General features: G+C 37.8%; 2 protein-coding genes and 1 long non-coding RNA gene across 5 annotated transcripts; 1 reads left to right on the forward strand and 2 right to left on the reverse strand.

Moving 5' to 3' along the window:
* Positions 1-2,810, forward strand: LOC140005159 (uncharacterized). Its single transcript, XM_072045589.1, has one exon. The coding sequence runs from the start codon at positions 1,017-1,019 to the stop codon at positions 2,298-2,300; it is 1,284 nt and encodes a 427-aa protein (XP_071901690.1). The 5' UTR covers positions 1-1,016; the 3' UTR covers positions 2,301-2,810.
* Positions 2,811-6,691: 3,881 nt separating this feature from the next.
* Positions 6,692-10,377, reverse strand: LOC140005160 (uncharacterized). The gene is made up of 2 exons (XR_011812930.1): positions 9,841-10,377; positions 6,692-7,166 (listed from the first exon to the last, which is right to left on the reverse strand). It is a non-coding gene; the product is annotated as an uncharacterized lncRNA (long non-coding RNA).
* A 5,193-nt stretch (positions 10,378-15,570) lies between these two features.
* Positions 15,571-20,492, reverse strand: LOC140003741 (ribulose bisphosphate carboxylase/oxygenase activase, chloroplastic-like). Of its 3 annotated transcripts, XM_072045591.1 has the most exons (13): positions 20,042-20,489; positions 19,853-19,938; positions 19,734-19,743; positions 19,452-19,514; positions 19,197-19,310; positions 19,054-19,115; positions 18,445-18,499; positions 18,106-18,307; positions 17,236-17,342; positions 16,733-16,788; positions 16,109-16,201; positions 15,886-15,996; positions 15,571-15,758 (listed from the first exon to the last, which is right to left on the reverse strand). In XM_072045591.1, the coding sequence occupies exons 1-12, from the start codon at positions 20,415-20,417 to the stop codon at positions 15,889-15,891; spliced, it is 1,332 nt and encodes a 443-aa protein (XP_071901692.1). In that variant the 5' UTR covers positions 20,418-20,489; the 3' UTR covers positions 15,571-15,758; positions 15,886-15,888. The 3 variants fall into 3 exon arrangements, 2 of the variants coding, with proteins under 2 accessions (XP_071901692.1, XP_071901691.1); XM_072045590.1 differs by having other exon boundaries at positions 15,571-15,996; XR_011812931.1 differs by lacking the exons at positions 15,571-15,758; positions 16,733-16,788 and having other exon boundaries at positions 20,042-20,492.
* Positions 20,493-20,605: the final 113 nt, after the last annotated feature.

Consider the following 20,605-nt stretch of genomic DNA (forward strand, 5'->3'; position numbering starts at 1 on the left):
CCAAAAAAAATAAGGAAAAAAACATTAATCTTTTCTAATCAGACACAAAAACGAAAAAAGAGAGAAAAGGGAAGAAAGAAAGAAGAGAGAGAAAGTGAGTATCGAAGAGAAGAGCGATCAGAGAGAGAGAAGGGTAGAGGGGAAGGGTCTTCGATTTCTGATTCGAAAATTAGATAAAAAAAAGAAAACAAAGTTCTGAAATTTTTTAGGGAGAATTGGAATGCAAATAATGTTTTAGAGAGAGAAAGAGGAAGAAATAAGAAGGAAAGAGAAAGAGCAATGGAAGAAGAAGCAACCTGGGTTCCAACGAACAAGTAATACTTCACAACTATTACTTTTTTCCCATTTTTGTTGAGACCCAGAATTCAAATCAGTATTTGGAGCTTAAATAAGGTGAGCCTATAAATTTTGTTGGCTTTACATAGTCTAATTTCTCTGAGTTTTTAAGCTTGAATCTGTGTTGTGCTTTGGAATTTCATGAAAAAGATTTGAACTTGAATTGGGAAACTTCAAGGTTGAATCTTTTGATAAAAGGTGGCATTTTCAGTTTATCTTGTGGTTTTGTGGGAATTATTGGTAGTTTCTAGTTAATTGGAATTGGGAATTAAATTTGTGGGTTTTGCTTCAAGTTGGAGGGAGGCATCTTCGGTGGGGGTTTTGAGTGGAAAAAAGGGAGGGTCTGTTTGGTTTTGAGTTGGGTGGAATTGGAATTTGAAAAATTGCGGTATTGGGTTTTTGGAGGGAGAGTTAGTTAAGTTGGGGGAATTGGGATCTCAGGATGTCAACCCAATCCCACCAATTGTTGTACAATTCAAAGTTTGGGTTTTGGAGGTGGGTTTTGGTTTGGCATTGTTGGGTTTGCTTATAGAGGGTTTAAATCTTGTTTGGAAGATGGGTTTTTGATGTCGGAGTAAAACCCTAATTTAGTAGTGTAATTGGGGCGTCTCTGATTCGCTGTTGTTTGGGAATTGTATGATATAGTATACTGTTTCATTGTTGTTGTTTATGGAGTTTAAATGTTGAGGGAAATGCATCCGCCACAGCAGCATTCGCGGATCAATCTTGCTGAATTGAAAGCTCAAATAGTGAGGAAACTTGGGCCAGAGGGGTCCAAGCAGTACTTCTATTATTTGAATAGGTTATTGAGTTTGAAGATTAGCAAGGTTGAGTTTAATAAGCTTTGTGTAAGGATTTTAGGCAGAGAAAACATTGCCCTACATAATCAGTTCATTCGCTCAATCTTGAAGAATGCTTGTAGTGCAAAAGTTCCGCCGCCAAGTCATGACATTGATATTGTGAAGTCCATTACTGCAGTTGGGAGTAAAGAGACTCCCAATGATGGTTACCTGCAAAATGGGTCCCATAGTGCTGCAGCGCAGGCTTCCAATCTGCAAGGTTTGCCAAATGGTGACATGCTACCTTTATCACCACGAAAGGCCAGGACAGGGTCTCGTGATCGGAGAGCTGGGGATCGTCGCAGTGCTCTTGGGCCAAATGGGAAGACAAACTTTTCTTCTCCGCAAATAGTAATTAAAGATTCAGGTGATTTTAGTGTTATCTTGGAGAATGGGATCTCTCATCCACCTGATCTTCAAGGATCAGTGCAGCATCATCAAGGACTTATGCAGCAGGTAGAGAATGTCCAGGAGGCTTCAGCTGTGCATCCTGTTAAGCTTTCAGCAACAAAGGGACCACAAGATGGTCTAGTTTCTCTACATAGCAAGGACCAGATTGAAGCGTCAGACAGAGGAGCTGCAAAAGAGATGCATGCTAGGAGTCAGTTGCAAGCCCCGCTTGGAGTTCCATTTCTCCCAGTCAGTGTAGGTGGGGCACACAGAGCATTGCCCATAGCAAGTAGCAGTAAATTTGTTAGTACTTTCAATTCTGGTGTCTTGTTGGACAACATAAATCTGAGAGAGCGCATGCAGCAGATTGCTGCAGCACAGGGCCTTGAAGGGGTCTCGACTGATTGTGCTAATTTGTTGAATAATGGTTTGGACATTTATTTGAAGGGATTAATTAGCTCTTGTGTCAATCTTGTGGCGGCAAGATCAGGACATGAACCAAAAACAAACAAGAAGCATCAGTCACCTATGAAGCTTGTTAATGGTGTCAGGCCTGGTCATCTTTATCAGATGCAGAATAGCGGTAGGCCCTTAGAAGTCGTGCCAGAGCATAGACCACATTGCCCTATTTCTTTGCAAGACTTTAGGGTTGCCATGGAGCTGAATCCGCAGCAGCTTGGTGAAGATTGGCCCTTGTTGCTGGAGAGAATTTGTACACATGCATTTGAAGAATAAGTTGTGCACCTGGACTTCATTATCACCCTGCTAGACAAGGATTGGTCGCTGCTGGGTCAAAGGTCATTCTGTTCTTCATGGTTTACAGCACATCAGTAAAGTGATGGTTTTCCTTTCATGGCCTTTTGAACCAGTCTACTGCTCGAGGTAAAACTGTCTCTTAAAATGATAGGGACCAGTGCAGGGAATCCTTGTCTTATCCTGCCATGGGCTTGCCATCGGCCAGAAAATCCAATTTTTCAGCAACCAATGAAAATGGATCTGCAGAGGAAGTGCCCCAGATTTGGTTGCACTGTTGTATGATTAGCATAAATCTCACTTCATATTTTCTGCCTTCTCCTGTAATTTACAGTTAATGAGAAAATTTAGAACAGTTTTGCAGGAATAATGTGTAGTGTAGGTACATTAGCAGAAAGGTGAAAGTGCGTTATGCAAGAGTTCATGTGTATGTATCTCCAACATCAAGATTGATTGGAATCTAATTAACCAAAGTTTTCAATTTTCACCGAAGTATTTGTTTGAATAGTATTGTGTTATCCTTATTGAGATATATAAGATAATCTTTTTCAGTTTTCATTTGTCCAAAAGAACTACTTACCAACTGAAGCTTCTCTACCTTAATGCTCACATCGTGGGGTGATTTTATTCTTTTGAAACTTATAAGCATGTTGTTGCATGGTTCATGACTGAGGAAGTTTAACTTGGTATCAACTGGTTGACACGGATAATACAATTGGCTAGCTTTAGCATTGTGGAAAACTTGTCAATCCTCTATGTAAATCTGTCATGAAGAACTGTAAGCGCTAACTGGCACAGGAATGCTTTAGACATAACACTGAAAGTTTGCTTTGTGAATCTTATTATTAGCATATCCAGAGTTATGCAATTCTGAGTAGCCTTGACCAGTTAGCCTAGTTTGTCTGTACGCTAAATGGGATGGAATTTTTTGGTGTTATCCATATTTTTGGTCTTTGAATTGTACCTTCTGGTTTTAGTTGCACTAGTCTTGAGCGTAAACTCTAGTAGTGAAGTGGAGTCTGTATCTTAATTCACCTAGTGTTCCTTACAGCATGCTCTCGTTTGTTACTGGATGTGTACAAGTATGATAAAATCCTGAATAATGAGTGGGATGATCAAAGAATATGTAACTCATTCTTTGCATCTTCCCATTGCTGTTGTATGTTCAATTTTTCAACTAGACAAAATGCTTGATTCTGCCCTATGGTCCCGGGTGGTGCATGTATATGCTGTCATTTCTGCCTTTTTCACATTGTTCCTTTTTGACTTCTAACGAAAAACACAACTGAGTGCAAGCTATTACTTTTTTATTTTTTAATCTTTTGGGTGATATGTTTATCCTAAATTCATGTTGACAGGATTAGTCCAAAATTTTATGCATGTCAAGTATCTTGAATGATTTGGAACATGAAGCAGAAGAGACTTATAGTAAGGCACTACTAAGTGCTTCCAGCAACTGTAAAATTTCTCCATTTTCATGCTTGTTCAAATAATCCCCTATTTTTGTATAATGCTGAACAACTTTCATAGCAGGAAGGAAAAATCAATTTTTTCATTTAGAAAGTAAGGACAATACATGTTGCTTCTAGTTGTAAATCTTAAGCATTCTGATCGATCAGCTGAGATAAGCTTTATGCGCTGCTATAGCAGGAATTTTTTTTCCATGATTTTGTTTTCAGGTATATTTCCTGTTTATCGTATGAGTACATTTTGGGCTCAGATGTCTACAGATTGGTGCCAGTCCTGCAGCATTTTTTACGCAAGTGTATTTGCAGCTCAGTTTACAAGGGCAATTCTTGATGCTTGGTATAAAACAAGGCTTTATAAATTTAGAATCTTAACAAGACTGTGATGTGTGCGTTGCTGCTACTTTTATCTTTTGCATGTTTATTGATTGCAGCCAAAGTCTTGAATATATGTGAGCCAGACAGATTTTATGCTCTGGGGGTCTTGAGAAGCTCTGCTATCGGGAGAGCTGTGACAGTGTTCTGGCGTTATTATTACTGCACAGTCAGAAGAAACAGTAATAGTGACATCATACAATCTGGCTGAAGTATGAAGCATGCGTTATAACTCCTACAATCTGGCAAGCTAATATCATATAAATTGGCTCCACCATTCCCCTTAAGGCTGAAAGCAGGCCCTTCGTTCAGCCAAGTCATCTACAGCGCAGCTCGAGTCAATTTGTTGTAATCTACTTGGCTTACGGAAACAGAAAGGCCGAACTCTAGTTCGTAAAAACTTGATGTGGGTTTAGAATAGCTATGGATATTTCAGATTGCTTCTTTCCCAAATCTAGTATTGGTTGCTGGTAAGTTACCTGTAGCTGGGCAAATAGTGGACTGCTGTTGAAAAAAGTTGCTTGGATTTTGAAATGAAAGCTGTGGTTTAGAACTGTATGTTTAACTCACCTAGAAGGCTTAATTGGCTGAATTTCTTGAATTCCTTAAATAGTAAATTTTCATCTAATTTTTTAGAAAACTTTTCTTCTTCTTCTTCTTCTTGCTTTTTTTTAAAATTTTTTTTTTACCTTGTTTATCTTTTGAGACAACAAGATACTTTGAGCCTTCGAGGTAAAGATGAACTGGAACAGAGTAAGCAATTTCAGATATTGCATATAAAATGGGAAGGCAGAAAATTCTTTGTGGATGTCCTGCCATTCTTGAAGAAAAGGATTAGGCTCTGATTGCAGCTCTATCTCGTGTCGGAAAAAATGACTGCAGGGAACAATGTGCCCCAATCATTGCTTGGAGAGGTGCCGACGTTTTATCCAGGCATCTAAATGTGGAGGAGAGGTAATACTATTTATGGTTTTTCTAGGGTCTTTCTGGTGATTGACTGGGGTCATGAATGACCTGCTGGTGTGTCCATACTTGGGACGCCTGTGGTGTAACCAGGAAGAGGTAGTGGTTCATGAAGGAGGACATTCTAGGAAAATTGGAGTTCATGGCGAGGCTACATGACCTTTTCGGGAAGTACAAGGTCCCTGATTGATTGATCAAGGAGCATTATATGGGTTTTCTTGCTTAGGTCAGGTAGTTACCCAATAGGCTAGTATTTGGGTTCTTGATGGGTCCATGGCACAACTGTTAAACTCACTCTTTTTGTGCTGACAATCCAGTCGTGATGCTCCAGAGAGTGGCGACCGTTGTGCTGATTATAGAAGTGTGCTAGAAGGCAATGACTGCAAGGAAAATGGCGTGGTTTTGGTGGATTTAGTTATTTTCTAAGAACAATCGCAGAGAGGAGGGTTCTCTTGTTCGATGTAGCAGTTTTTGGTTGCAAGTATTGTGTGGTCTGGTTGATATTCGCTGAGTTTGGTTGTTAGTAGCGATCACTGTGGCTATTTTTTGGGAAGCTGGATTGAGGATGTATTTGTGGCATGCTCTGGCTTGGAGCTGGCCGTGGTGGTGAGGTAAGAGGAGAGGTGGTTACTGGATCCTGTTGGCTGGGTTTCCGAGGTGGCAAAATGGAATCTGGTACCTTATCTGAGACGCGGGATTGGGATTTGATGAAGTTAAAGCAGGATAGTGCTTACAGAACTTTACCTTTCAGTAATCAAAGATAGGATTTTCGGGGGGGTGTGGGGAAGGAAGGAGTGGTTTCTCTTTTCTGCATCATATTCATTGCTATCAAACAAGTTGAATATGCTCGAGTTTGACTTCAGTATCATCCTTTGGAAGCCTGAAAACGAGGTGCAATGATATCCATTTTTTGTCAGCCTAGGAAGCACATGATACCTGAAATTTGATATTCTTTAACCTCTTTGTTGCTGGTATAACTTTATGCAGACTATAGGATCTTTGCTGCAGGAAGAAACGACCAGCAACCGCCCGCATCTGGCATCTTTAAGATCCCATATCTTGCCATTAAACATTTTCCTGCCAAGAAATTCTTGGAGTAAAACCTTCATCTCATCTCCTTGTGAATCCCATAGGGTTGATACAAACTGGTGATGGCACGCACGGTATGAAGTTTCCATTGATTGCCCTCAAAACAGACAGAAGCCAATCCGATTGGAACTCTGAAGCTAGGATGTAGAATCCATCGGCAGCTTACGAAAGTTCTGCCATATAACTTCATTGCCGAGATGACACTTTTTGAAGAGCTACTTTTCTAACTTGGATCGCTCGAGAAAATAACACCTATCTCCTGCTTTTGTCTCTTATGGCTCTTAAAAATTAGTTTATTTTCTGTATATAACTAACGACATATGAATAATTAAATCCTTCAGGCATTGTGGTAACTTCCTCAACTGTATATTATTTGACCCACGATTATGATCGTCTCAACATGAACGCTCAACAAGTTCACAAAATTAGGAAAAATGAACTTATTGGAATTTCTTTTTGCTGTAAGATGACTGTGGATCATGACAAAACACAATAATAATATTTACATCTGACTTTTGTCAATGTAACACACATTCATCTGCCCTCTTATGTGTTCAGGGAAGAGGGATGAAATACATCATATAGGTAGTATGAACATGCTATAAGCGGTGTGGTCTGAACCATCCATGAAAAACACTTTGCAGGCTGGAGGCTGGAGAAATGACGATTCCATCCATGAAAAACACTTGCTGTGGAATGTCATCAGGACTTTTTTTTTTTTTGTTGCTTTATTGGAGTAAAACTGGGCTGGCTCACTGAGCAGGATTTGAGGCGAAGGACGAGGCATGATTATGGTTGGACCATATGAAGATCCTCCAGAAATGACGGTGCTGCTTACGCTTAGCGTGGCGAGACATCAACTCCGACTCGGTTCTCCTAAGCATTTCCCACATCACTTGGACGTCCTCGTATCCACAAGTTTGTATGTCATCCCTGAGTTTCAAAAGTCCAGCACCTGACAGTAACAAATCCGATAAGGGCCATTTTAATGTGTACAAGTCTGCAAGAAATCTAACTACGTACTACTGTTCTTTCATTTACCAAAACAAAAACAGCTGCAGAAAACTATGCGGATGATGATGATTTGTCTAGATAATGATGACATATGTTCGCTGGAAAAAAGGCGGCGGTGCAATTTTATAAAGCTGAATGAGGAACCAGATTCCTGAAATGGGAGTATGTATGAACCACTGAGGCCAGCCAGCACACAAAAAAAAAAAACCAAAAAAAAAAGGGTCGGGCAGTTATTCTGCTTGTCAGTTCTCTGCACAGGATGTACGCAGCAAAATCTTATTGGTTGTGAAATCTTTTTGACCATCACTTCATACTCATTAAAAAAAACAAGTATCTCGCAGGTGGATGAGGATATATACTTGTTTAATACAACTTGAAATCCAACAAAGCAGTCATGCTCAAACAAAAGAAAGGTACAGATGAGGCAATGGCTGCTGGTGGAAATAACCTAACCTAACCAACCTAATGGCCATATGCAACCGTTAGTGGAATCTTTAAAGAAAGAACAACTTTGAGAGGGTAAAAAACCAGAACTGTACTGCAGTAGTACTTTTTAAGAGCCTGGTTAGAACTCAGAACTGACGGACCTAATTAATATCAGCAGCAGTAGCATCTATTCTCTCTCTCTCATCGCAAATAAAGCAGTCTGATCAGAATTCTCATACTATAGTGGAATTAGATAAGCCAGTCTGATCAAAAGATGGTACCATTTTTCTGACAAACATTTTGTACTGTGACTTCCAAGACTATGACTTATCAGTAATGGTACAATTATTAAGGAAAGGCAGTGAATAGGGCGGACAAATGTGGGGTCTTAACTCTCTGGTTTTATCACTAATAGCAGTAGTGGTACTCTCTCTAATAGTTTCCAAACTCACGAGTCATCATCACCAAACCAAAGGGTCTGGCTTCTTCTACGAATACAATATCTTGCAGCCTGGCTTCTAGAAAATTTGCCTAGTGCTAGTAGCCATCAACCCTGGAATATTCTAACTGAAGTTGATATCCAGAACCCTTCAAGGGGAGGGGGTATATATTTTTTTTCTTACATTTTCTTACAGAAAGTAAGATTTTCGAGGGGAGCGGGTATAGATGAACCCATAAAATTCTTTTTGAAACCAGGTGGCGATTATATTTTGCCGGAGGCCTTAACAAGGGGCCAAAATCCCACCAATTAAGGCTAAAGTTAACACCTTAAAATATACAGTCCTACAAAATAAAGCTCCCCTTAAAATTCATTCTGATCAACCTTCCCTCATAGAATATTGGTGTTGCTACTCAGGAAATTAGCTATTAGAGGAATACTACTGACTCGAGTGTCAGCATAGCATCATCCCTTCGTATTGCAGATCATATACCTGGCTACCAACGGCCAAGATCTAATAAGTAGTAATAATAAAGGCTAACTTTACAGAGAAAAGCATCAAAGGACCTGTAATTTGCGCCTCAAATGGTAACAGAAAGAAAATCACTATGTATGATTGTCATCTATCACCCTTTTTAACAAGGACTCCATCTCAAAGAGTAAGGTCAACTTGGATAAATTTCTCGAAGAGAAAAGAACCGATTCCAAAAGACTATCAGAATATTTTCTCGCTCAAATTTATCAGGAAACACAGAAAGGCCAAGCATTTATGCTTTGTTTCAACGCCAATAAGATGCTTTATGGTATTCTATAGTAGTTTCCGTCAAGAAATCACTGCATTTGTTTCTTTTTTCTTTTGGTTCCGACAAACGCAACTCTTTTTACAGCTTAACAAATCTATAGAGTACATGTTCAAGAGTTGTATGCAACAATCTGCTGTCACACGATTATTCCAATAAAGCAAAAACTAGGTAAGAGGTCATCGTAAATACAAATTCCAGCCAAAGTACCAAGTGCCAAAATTGTACGATAATAATTCTAACAAATGTATTGCTACTTCTTTTGTGCTGACATCTTTCCCCTTTTCTTACTTCGTTTGTGTTTTCCTCACCAAACCAAAGAATAATTCACGGTAACTGGTAGGTTCAAATTCCATTTATCATCATCAAACTATGCAGGGTGGGAATAAAAAAAAAAAATTTTAAGGACTCTTTCCCCAGAAATCTTCTCCATGGTTTACACAATAACATAACTCTATAACTAAAAAACCCAACTCATTAGCATAGAAACAAAAATAATTAAATAAATGAATATTGCTTCACAAAATTTTAAACCAAAACAGAAGAAAAGAAAAAAGAAAGAACCGAGCATCAACACATCCAAGTACTGTTTTCTCTGGAAACAGTACATGAGTAGAAAACGATTTTTTCTCCTCATCTTCTGAGCACGAAGAACTTTATGGGCTTCTTTTTTTTCAGTGGCGAGCAGAAACATCAGAATTCACGTGGTAAAGTAGCAACACCACCACACACACTTCTGAACAGACAGGTGGAAGGATTGACGCTAACACTCACAACTGATAACGATGGTTCAAGAACGAGGAAGAAAGACCACTAGCATTTCCCTTCCCCTGCTCCCTTGCCCAGTTCTAAAGATTCAGGTGGGAAAAAATAGGAAAAGGAGCTAGAGGCAAAACCAAAAAAAATAAAATAAAATAAAATAAAATCAGAGAAAGAAAGAGAGAGCAAACCATTTTTGCGAGCTTTGACGCGCGCAGAAACAGCAATCCAAACTCTTCTTACAGGAAAAACCATTTTATGCCACCAATCCATCATCTTTACCCTCAGTTTTCTCCTCTTCCTACTAGTGTTATTACTCCTTCCTCCGAGTCGGCTGAAAAACACCCTTAACCCGGCCAGACCTATGCCTTGCTCAATTCTCTCTTCAAACTATTGTGCATCAACAGAAATTCACTCTCAACCGAAGAAAGCAGAGAAAGAAAGAAGCTTTCGAGCACAAGTTTTTTTTTTTTTTTTTCTTTTTTGCGGGGGAGAGCTCTGTTGAAGGAGTAATGGTCACTCTTGTGGCGTGTGTGGATTTTTGAAGTTGGGGGAGTGGGGAGTCAGTCCGTCCGTCCGCCCGCCCGTCCGTCTTGAGTTTATGTTTTAACCGTTGCGTTGGTGAGGCCAATGGGCTCTGAGGTGTGGAGATAATTCATAATTCATATACTACTACTAATTAGATTGTCTTTTTTTTTTTTTCTTTTTTCAAAATAAATATAATTGGAATCACCGACACGTGACAGCAGCGGTGGGCTTTTTTAACTATAGCGATCAACTTTAGGGTCTAATTTGCAGCACCGGTCCTTCCTTTTCACAATCTTTTACTTTTGCCGTAATTCACACGCAAATACTTTAGTTCTACCTACTATAGTGCCAAACTTAACACCGAAGAACACGAGTCGGTGAACTTGTTAGTTTTGGGCACTCATTTCTCAAATGTCATTGATTATTTATTAGCGTTGTATAAATGTATTTTTTTATTTTGATATTTAAATATTTGTCTAATAGGACATTTTTTTGTCATCTTAAACGTCATCTTTATTCACTTTTTTGTTCCAATTTAATCCTTTACAAATTTTCAGTGAATTAATCCCTTTATCTCTCACTTATTTGAGATTAAGACAGACGCCTTTTGTGTCATGAAGAAGTTTGTCTTTTCATATTGATCCTTTGGATCAAAAAGTAGGGTTGGTCCAAAATCGAATTGCTGCATCTGGATTGTGTTGTTATAAATCAAGCTGCATAATTTTAAATTTGTAGACCGAAAGAGTAAAATTAATTTGCAGACAATAAAGAAAGGACCATTCATTTTCAAAAAAAAAAAAAGGGGAAGGACCGTTCATGCAATTCTTTCAATATTCATAAAAATATATGTTAGGACACGTGGTTGACGCAGGACGAGGACCTTTTTGTTTATTCAGTTTTTTTTTATTTACAATTATGGGTCTGCCCCTTTATCCATCAATTTTGACTTTGATGGATCATGGACGGGGAGACGTGTCATGAAGTTAGTGGATAGGATTGAAAGCGAAGGAGACAATTGGTCTGCCTGTCACTGGGGGCGGTTTGACTGTTGGAAAGTTTTTACCCCAGGATTTGAGACGGCTCTCTTCTCTGTCATTATTGGCTGAAAAGGCTGAAAATGGAAACGGACTAATAAATAGGGGAAACCACTGATTTATCTTGTGGTGTTTAAACAAAAGTTTGGACCCGAGTTCTTCTTCTTCTTCTTCATGTTTGCCTACTCTGCTTTCTTTCTCAAAAGCACATGATTGTTGTTTTTGTCCTGAGCATTTCCTACCTTTGCAAGAAAACATTTATTTAGGTTGATTGCTCTAGTTTCAACAATTTTTACAATAATCGAATTTCGGTTTCGGATCAACCAGATGAAAGATTTTAATACTTGGAACTATGGATTTGTGAAACATTAATTATATATTTCAACTGGGGTTGTTTAGATTTGAAAATGCATGACGGAAAATGAAAGAAAGCAAGAAGCATTTAAAATTTTCCAAATGCTGCATTATGATTATGTATGTGGCTGGATCTTTTAGCTTTTGAAACCTGTTTTAGTTAAATGAGTACAAAGTTGCCCTGGAAATTCATTCAATATGCTGAGCAACGTTTCACGGACACATCTTCAAAGCCGGGTTAGGAGGGAAAAAGAGAAGAGAAGAGAAAAAAAATTGTAGCAGTTAAAGTACTTCTTGATACTTTTAGTAGAAGAGGAAGAGGACGACGACGACGGAGGGGTTCTTGGCTTCATTTTTTGAGGCAAAGCATTTAAGCAAGAATGGGAAGTTTGGAGGGTTCCACAAGAAATGATTATTTAGTGGCTATCTTTGTTAAGAAAGAAAGATAATTATAGCCCTCCCCTAATTGAGCTTCCAAAGATAGCAGCAAAGCTGCAGGACTACCTACCTAATCATGATTCATGAATTACGGAATCACAACAACAATAACGTTAATTAACGTGGTCAAGTTTGATTAACCATTCATTATACAAAATGTTGGCCTCTCCAATTCCCATAGACATTGGTGAGTGTCGGTAGCCGTCTAGTCCACGCGGTTAACGTTAATAATCTAATCTGAGGGCCTTTTTCAAATTTATTATTTTTTTTTTTTTGGATCATGGGGAATGAAAAAGATTGCTCATCTTACATATTGACTGACTCTCAAAACTCATATATTAAGGATGACCATGGAAGGATGGGTAGTTTTGTCATATGACCGGATCTTGCTTTCAATTGTTTTATTAATCATTTTCTTCTTTTTTGCTGTTCAGATTTGTAATTGATGGTGAGTGAGTTTTGAGTCCATTTCATGGTCTTTGCATGCAAAGAAATAAACAAAGTCTTGAAGCATAGCATTTTCAACTACCTCCTCCGATATATTTGTATGGTTGCACAGGTGCCTCTCAGTGCTTAGCTACTGTTACTCTTCAACCACCATTAGAGGGGGAGTTATGTTAGTGCAGAACAGCATTGATGTCATTCTTGACTTGTAAACATGCATTAATTGTATATGGAATCCAAGTATGCTTAGGGAAATCTAAAGAAAGATTCTCGCATTGCCCTCTGAGCCCTGACCACACCTTAACTTTTGCTTAGTGATGGTTTAACGATGATCATATGTGGGCAGGGTTTTGGGTTGGATGATAAGAGAGGAGAAATTGTAATTAATTAAGTTTTGAATTCAAAGGCCTTGTTTGGAATCAAAAAAATCTCTACGTTTTTCATGAACACATTTTTCAGTCACCTTTTTGTCTCACATATATCAAATTATTATCGTACATTTTCTATAAAAAAAACTCCAGAAAATTGTAATTCAAACATAACTGTTACCTCTCACTTACCCAGAAAAGGGGAAAAAAAATCATACCCGGGGGAGGGGGGGGGGGTTGAATGATTTTGTAAACGAATAAAACTCATCAATACTAGCAACTATTCTTGATTAGTCATATAATGTGATCTTCTTGTGGTCTGTAATAATGAGATTAGCACTTACAGCCATTTCTGTGAAAGCGCAAATTGTCCTCCACTAATGTTTCCCCTTTAAGCCACCATACGATTTGCTGTATTATTAGTTTGTTAATCCGTCGCAGTCAATATGTGTTTTTTGGCAAGAGGCCCGATCTTTCAGTTAATTAATATTTCATGTTATACGTGTTTTGAGGTTCTAAAGAAAATTAGAGTGCTCTTGAACACTACCAGTTTTCAATTAATTTTTCTCAAGGAAATGTGAACGCTCAAGCAGCACAAATAATTCTTTAATTTGCTGCTCAAGCATGCCCTCCTCCCAAAGGGTTCCGATGATTTAATAGGACATCAATTTATGGGACCCATCGATGCAATAAATTATTCAAAACATATGCAAAATTTTGATTTTTTCAAGTCCCCAGTTTCTTCACTCGTTGACAATTCTAGTCTGGTGAAGTCCAATAATAACATCAAGACTGGACCAACCAGATCGTAGAACATGAGCATAGTTTATTCATATGGGTGCTCAATTAAATCCTTCAACTTCAATGGGCTATGGCTAATGGCTTTCGTTTTTGCTTCGTCAACTTCAACTAGCAATTTTAGTGCCAGACAATTCACCTTTTAGAACCTTTTTTTGAGGTCTCGAAGCCTCGTGGCACCAAACTTTCCTCGCTTCTTGATGGCCTGTCGATCAATGCATCTTCGTTTCTAAATTCTTATGAATCGAGCACAAAAATGTCTCTTAAATATAAATGGCGATAGTATGCGGTATCACCGAAAACCCTTTTATGTGGTATCGAGCACAAAAGTGTTTAGGTAGGATTCCCTTTAAACGAGACAAGAAAACCCTGTTAATTTTAATTACAATTTCCAAATTCGACAGCCTAAGCAAGCCGAATCTAATCAAATTTTATTATCATATATGTATGTGCTCTTAGAAAGCTTTTAGGAGGTTGATTTCGAATTGTAGGGTTCAATCATGAAACAAGACATTGCACTTAAACGTGAGTGGTGATGAAATTGAAAACTATGCCTAAGTGGCCTTTTGTTCCCACTTTCAAGTGGTGGGCAAAGTCTTCTAATATTCCCCACCCTTTGTTTTTCTGTTCACAAAAGGTGCATTGGAAACTTCAATTTGTACGCTAGTTTGATTATCGAGTGTGCCGTGCCATTCATAGTAGTGTTTTTGTTTCTTCTGCTAAGTCAAAGGATTCCATGGCATTGGCAGCCCACATGAAAAATAGAAGGGAAAAAAAATACTTACCCTCCAGTTTTCTTTCTTTCAGCACTAACGGATAGACGGTCAGTTCAATGATTTGGCAAGCAACGACCATGATACTTGTTAAGGAGGTTGTGATCTTGTGAATACAGTTAAAACTTCAGAAACGAGAGATCTTGAGTTCAAATTCCCCTTTTTTCTCTCTTTGTTTCTTATATTCTATTCTTCGCATCCTAAAAAAAAAGATGATGAAACTTTGTATAACGTTTGCGATTATCATATAAAACTATAAAAAGCTTCCCGCTATTCATCTTAAACTTTGCACGCTCAGCAGTTCTTGTTGGAATCAAGCTCAAAATTATTAGGCCTGCATTTACCGTTGAATGACAATTGAATCGCAGAGTGCATATCATTTTCCTTGAACTAAAGCGTAAGCTATTTAGCTTAGGTAGAACAGGAAGTGAAAGCAACGGACAAAGGCCAGTCTCCTTAGTCAATGATTTCATGTCTATTTCGGAGAATAATGTGCATATCAGGCTTCTCTTTCTTCCTCTCCTTTTCAGCTACCATATCGAATAGACCTCTCTGTCGATCGGTTATTTCAAGTGGACGGGCATAAGATTCAAATTGTCCGAAATCAGGCTTCAAGTTGGAAAAATGAACACAGGAGTTAGCATCATTCAAGAATAGAATATACGTAATGATTGAGAATCTATGTCCATATTTTTCGTTATATGGACCGAATGTAGCGTTGTTACTACCTTGCATCATAAAAGCGTATCAACAGGTAGGGTATTGCTTGCATTATGCCTTCGAGGGAGAGATAGAGACCCCTCCTCCGACTTGGCTATTTTAAATAAGCAAACACTTAGATGAATCAGAACCACACTTAGATGAATCAGAACCACACTAAGTTGATACCTACACTTTCCAGTGCTTAATCGAAATTCCACTGCTCATAACGACGACAAATGAGAAATCTCAGTCGCATTCGTGTATCCAGTCGTCATGATGATCAGCTGTCATCTAATTGATAGCCCACCTTTTCTTGAGTATTGGATAACGAAGTTTGATCTTCCAATAGCAGTGCTCGTTCTTTCAAAATCACCATGGGTCTGTCAGGCTGTAATTCAGTTATTTTCTTAATAGCAGTAAATGTATATGCAACTCCATGGAGAGCACAAAACCGCCTGATAACAACATATACATAGATGAACTGGGAACGAAAGCTGTGCTCTGGAAGGATCATGGGATCAGGAAATCAACTGATCACCTAAATCCATGAGCTTGATAAGATTAACAAACATTACAGATGCCCACTATAACCATGTTTTCTGCAAGGATACTACGTTCCCTAACGAGACGGGTACAAAGAATGTTGCTGCATTCACTGAGATTCGTTTTTCTGAGAAACAAACACGTGTGCATAAGGCTTTTGCCTTTATGGTGCAACAGAAAGAACTCCATGTACAGAATTATATATAGGGTATCATAATCCATTACTATCTTCCGAGGGGAATATTTGTTCGTACCGGTTAGTCATCAATATTCTTCATGTATTCCTTTGAAAGCTTTGTCTCCATTATCAGCCTTTGTTCTTTGACAAGAGAATGTCCTGATTCCAGTAAAGCTTCTATGGTTTGCTTTTTGAGCAAGAACCCAGGATAATTTTAGCAGCTCATTTTTTCAAGACAAATAAAAATTGCGAAACAAAAAAATTCAACTACAATTTTCTTCTTTTGTAAAATTATTTACCTTTGGCGGAGTAAAAACTGGAAGTTTTCCATCCTTTTTTTGCTTCAAAAGTCTTTTGCCCAAGTTGTCGGCCCCTCCACCATCCTCAACCCACTATAACAAAAGAAGTTGAACTAAATATTTTAAAATATATTGAACCTGGGAAAGCAACGCAAAGATGAAAAAGATATAGAGTTCTCACATATATCAGAGAAAAGAATATAATAACATTTGTAAGTTCAACAGGGACAGACAACTGGCTGTGACCTTGAGGAAGTCTTTTGCTAAGTGAAAATGTTAGACGATATAAAATTTCTCTGGAATGTAGAGATTCAAAATGCATCTCCCATGGTATTGAAGAATATTACTCATTGGTGACTAGATAGATTAAGCATTGCAAAGTTATATTGCATAGATGTCTGAAAGCACATGCATAGATGGTTATTCATGCGTCCTCTTGAGAATTAACTTGTTCACTCATAGTCATTACTCAAAAGTGAGCCTGAGTGGAAGGGGTATAATACATTGCAAGATGTGGTCGCACATGCACACGTGAAGAGCTCAAGATAGTTCTTAAAGAAATATCAGGAGTTGTCAGCAACGTACAAATACCAAAAAGACATAATTCAGTTGAATATTTTGCACCTTTAAGATTGACCGGTCATACGTTCGAGATCGCAAAGCTCCATAAAAATCCAAGGCTGCCAGTAGATTTTGAATAAGATCAGCAAAAACAGAAAAACAAAGACATCCTCCAGTTTGCATAGTGCAGTTCAGTGTCATAATTGAGTATGCTTATGAATGTCCAATTACTAAGCAAAAGAAGTTTAACATCACCAAAGATAACACATTTTCCTTAAAGGACTCAAAAGAAATTCAATACTAGGTACACTTTTGGCCAATGCAAATGCTGTTCTAATCACAGTTATTGCTCTGGATCTCTCATAAACCATCTATCTAGTTTATGCCAAACTTAATTAAGGTGCAGACATACTTCTAATTCTAACTAGAACTTCTTTAATTGAGGAAACAAACCAAAATTTGATTAGTTGTCAGAAGGTAATAATAAGAGAATGTATAGCAATCCAAACTAAATGTTCTTGGCACTAGATAAGTTTTATTCATCATATATGAAGATTCATAGCTACCTTGATTAGGAAATGATTTCACTATCTCTCCAACTTCATCCCTTGACATGCCATCTTTCTCATACATCCTGTGAACAATATTCAGAATATCTTCATGGGTGGGCTGCCTGTTCATAAAAATTGTATCTGAGAAGGGAACTGGGAAAAAGTGCACAACATATGAAATAACAAAACTAATTACTAACATCTAGCTGTCACGTAGTAATCACAATAGCATGTCAACAGTAATTTTCCGCTAGGAAATAGCAACCTCAAAAGCAACCAATTATTAGTACAGAATTTGAACTGCAATATTTGTTGAAGTTCCAAACATGACATCTGCTGCTCTACCAATAAGCTAATTCTGCTTGCTATTTTTATTGGTGAAGAACTATTAAGAAACTCATCTCTCAATTCAAGTAAATGACACATCTAACTACCTCATTTTCTGAGTTCAAGTTCATCGATTTGAGTAGCTTCTAATCATTTCATGATGGTTTTTGTTTCAGAAAGTGGAGGGACTTGACTGAATTCTGAGCAACACAACAATCCTTAGGTCAAGTACTTAAAAGAGATTAACCATAGCTTCAACGTACAAAACTTTTCTTTGGATTTGATTATTAATTGTCTACCATTAGAACCTAGAAACCAGTATCTAATAAACAATATATTTTATAATCAAGGTTTTATAAACTAGTCCTTCTCATTTCAGTAAGACCTCATATGCTCAAGTATATTTGGATGGAATTACATGGCCTGGTATGTTAATACAGGTTTAACTATCATTCTTCTGTGATATCCTTGAAATATATATCAACATGCCAAATCAAATGAAGCAATCATTTCTAAAATGCATTAGGCAAAATTTAAACTCGTAAGCATTATAAGTACCAGTAAAATTTTTCCATCCTTCCATCTCGAATCAACGGCGCATATATTGTTGAAAAATCATTTCCGGTAACAATAATAGGGATCCTTTTTGTAACATCTGATTCTTTCCAGACTTGCCCAATACTTACCTTCGTTGGGTTATCAGACAAATTCATCAGTGTCCCAACAACAATCTGATTATTGACAGTCATTTGGGTATTACCTTCAGAAGATCAATGAAGGCAATTTTATAAACTCAAAAAGGTGGCTAAAAGAACACAAAAGCGTATTGCATAAGAAAGATAAGGAGAAAGAGAAAATGGAAATAGATTTGCTTATTCAACTTATAGATTGGCTCACCAAATCTTCCAAGACCAGCATCAATGTCATTGATAACCAAGCAACTCATTTTCCCCTGCATATGCCAAAATCCAAATAAAACCAAATTGAACTTTATTTCTAAACCAAGTTGAGTGAATTGAAAAAAAAAAAAAAAAGCTCCGACAGTATTTTATGATTTTAATAGGTGTGTTTTTCTAGCTGATAAAGCTTCTATAAGATGGAAGAGCAGGTTTGCTGCTCTAAATATTTGGATAAAGCAAGCAACAAAAATACTCTTGAATCAGCTCAAATTCAATGCCTTCATAACGCTGAACATTCCTTCCATTATATCTATCAACTTTTTCTCTGTTCAAGTGACTTGACATCAGATGAAGTATGTCAACTTATATTAGTCATCATCCAAATTTGTCTATCTTTCCTTGCTCTCCTTTGCTAATATCTGTTTAAATACTCATTCAATCAACAGCAGCACAATAACCTTTTAAAGAAATGCATTTTGCTAGGAAGCAGAAGGGGAAGGCTACATTCTGGAGGTCGATTAAGAAGTATAAAATGGAGTATGGCAACTAATAAATTCACAATCCTATATATACATATATCAGTAGTGAAAGTAATAAAGCTTCTAACTTGGTTCTGAACCACTTGAGAAGCAGTTCTATACCGTTCACGTATCAATTTTCCTGGTTCTCCTGTTCAAAAGGGAAAATAAATAAACATTTTAGATATTAGATGCACACAGTATTACATGGAACTGTCAGGAACCATCTTACCAGCTCTTTCTGATTCCAGTTCACCAGCAGACATGATAATAGGTTCAACTCCCATGGCCCGGAAAATGAGTTCAGTTTGAAATGACTTCCCTTGCCCTTTTCCACCCCAAATGCCTATAACGTTCAGAACAAATAAAACACGAGCAGCACAAGGCATGGTGCAGCCACAATATAAGTTTTTAAATTGGTAATTGGTAAATCTTTAACTCATATCACAGATTCTGATACTGAGGTAACAAAGTACTATATACTTGCCTAGGATAAGTGGTACTTTCGTATTGAGCAGATGAGCAAGGTAGTTCTTCGCGATATGGCACACTGTGCGGATAATAAGCCAGGTATCAAGACAATGCAGGAAAACCATTGTGGACTTATGACCACAAGTGGAAATATAGATGACTGTTTCCACTAGTTTTTTTTTTTTTTTAAGAAAAAAAGGAGGAGAGTACCAAATTTTATCACTCTCACTTCTCAATGCAGCTAAAATTCAGTTTTTTTTTTTCTTTTTTACCATTTGCGACGAATTGCTGAACTTACCAACTTTATCCTGCCACAGTGGGGAAAAAGAATTAGTTCAAAAATTATGATAAATTAAACAACATAGTTAGGACAATTTTGCCAGATAAATTACGTCGAAGAATACTATATTAACGTACCATAAAGAGCGGCGCAATGTAATAATCGCCTTGCAGATATTCAAACGACCTTGTAGCTTTCTGTCTGTAATCGAACACAATATCAGCTGAAATTCAAATAAAAATGATCATCAAATTTCCCAGATATTTTCAGAACAACAAAAAAAATAGACTAAAATTCTTGAAGAACAACAAAATGAAGCAAATTACAATCTTTCCCAAGGAAATTGCCGGCGAAGAGGTCATCGATGATGCCAGCTCTAGCTCCAACAGCAATGTTCATATTATCCGACTCTTTACCCAGCGTGTAAAGGTAATCGTTGCCTTCCTCGTCTTTAGCTTCCCAAGAGGACTGTTTGGATAATCTTCGGCTATTCAATGATCCGTTGGAATTGGAGGATTCTTGGAAGTTTTCGTCATTCCCGGAATTGAGTGAAGAACAGGCGATTGCGGTCTGTTTGGTGGACAATTTAGTTGCTGGAATGATTCGGGGATCGAAGAGTGAGGAAGAAGAAGTTGGGAATCGGAATAAAAGAGAAGCGAGGCCGAGGGGGGAAAATAGGTCGGATTTGAAGAAGAGAGCCATCGGAGACGTTTGAAGATTGAGCTCCGACTAATTCTGGCCTTTCAAATTTCGCTATTTATATCTGCAAAATCCCAAATTTGTGTTTACGCTTTTCTCAGTTGTACCTTTACCTTATTTGGCGCCACATGAAGGAATGATGCCATTGCCATGTTCCTCCCCCCTCATCTTTACTTGATTCGCATATGGCT

The sequence above is a fragment of the Coffea arabica genome, chromosome 4c (genome assembly GCF_036785885.1).
Source record: "Coffea arabica cultivar ET-39 chromosome 4c, Coffea Arabica ET-39 HiFi, whole genome shotgun sequence".
Classification (NCBI taxonomy): Eukaryota; Viridiplantae; Streptophyta; class Magnoliopsida; order Gentianales; family Rubiaceae; genus Coffea; species Coffea arabica.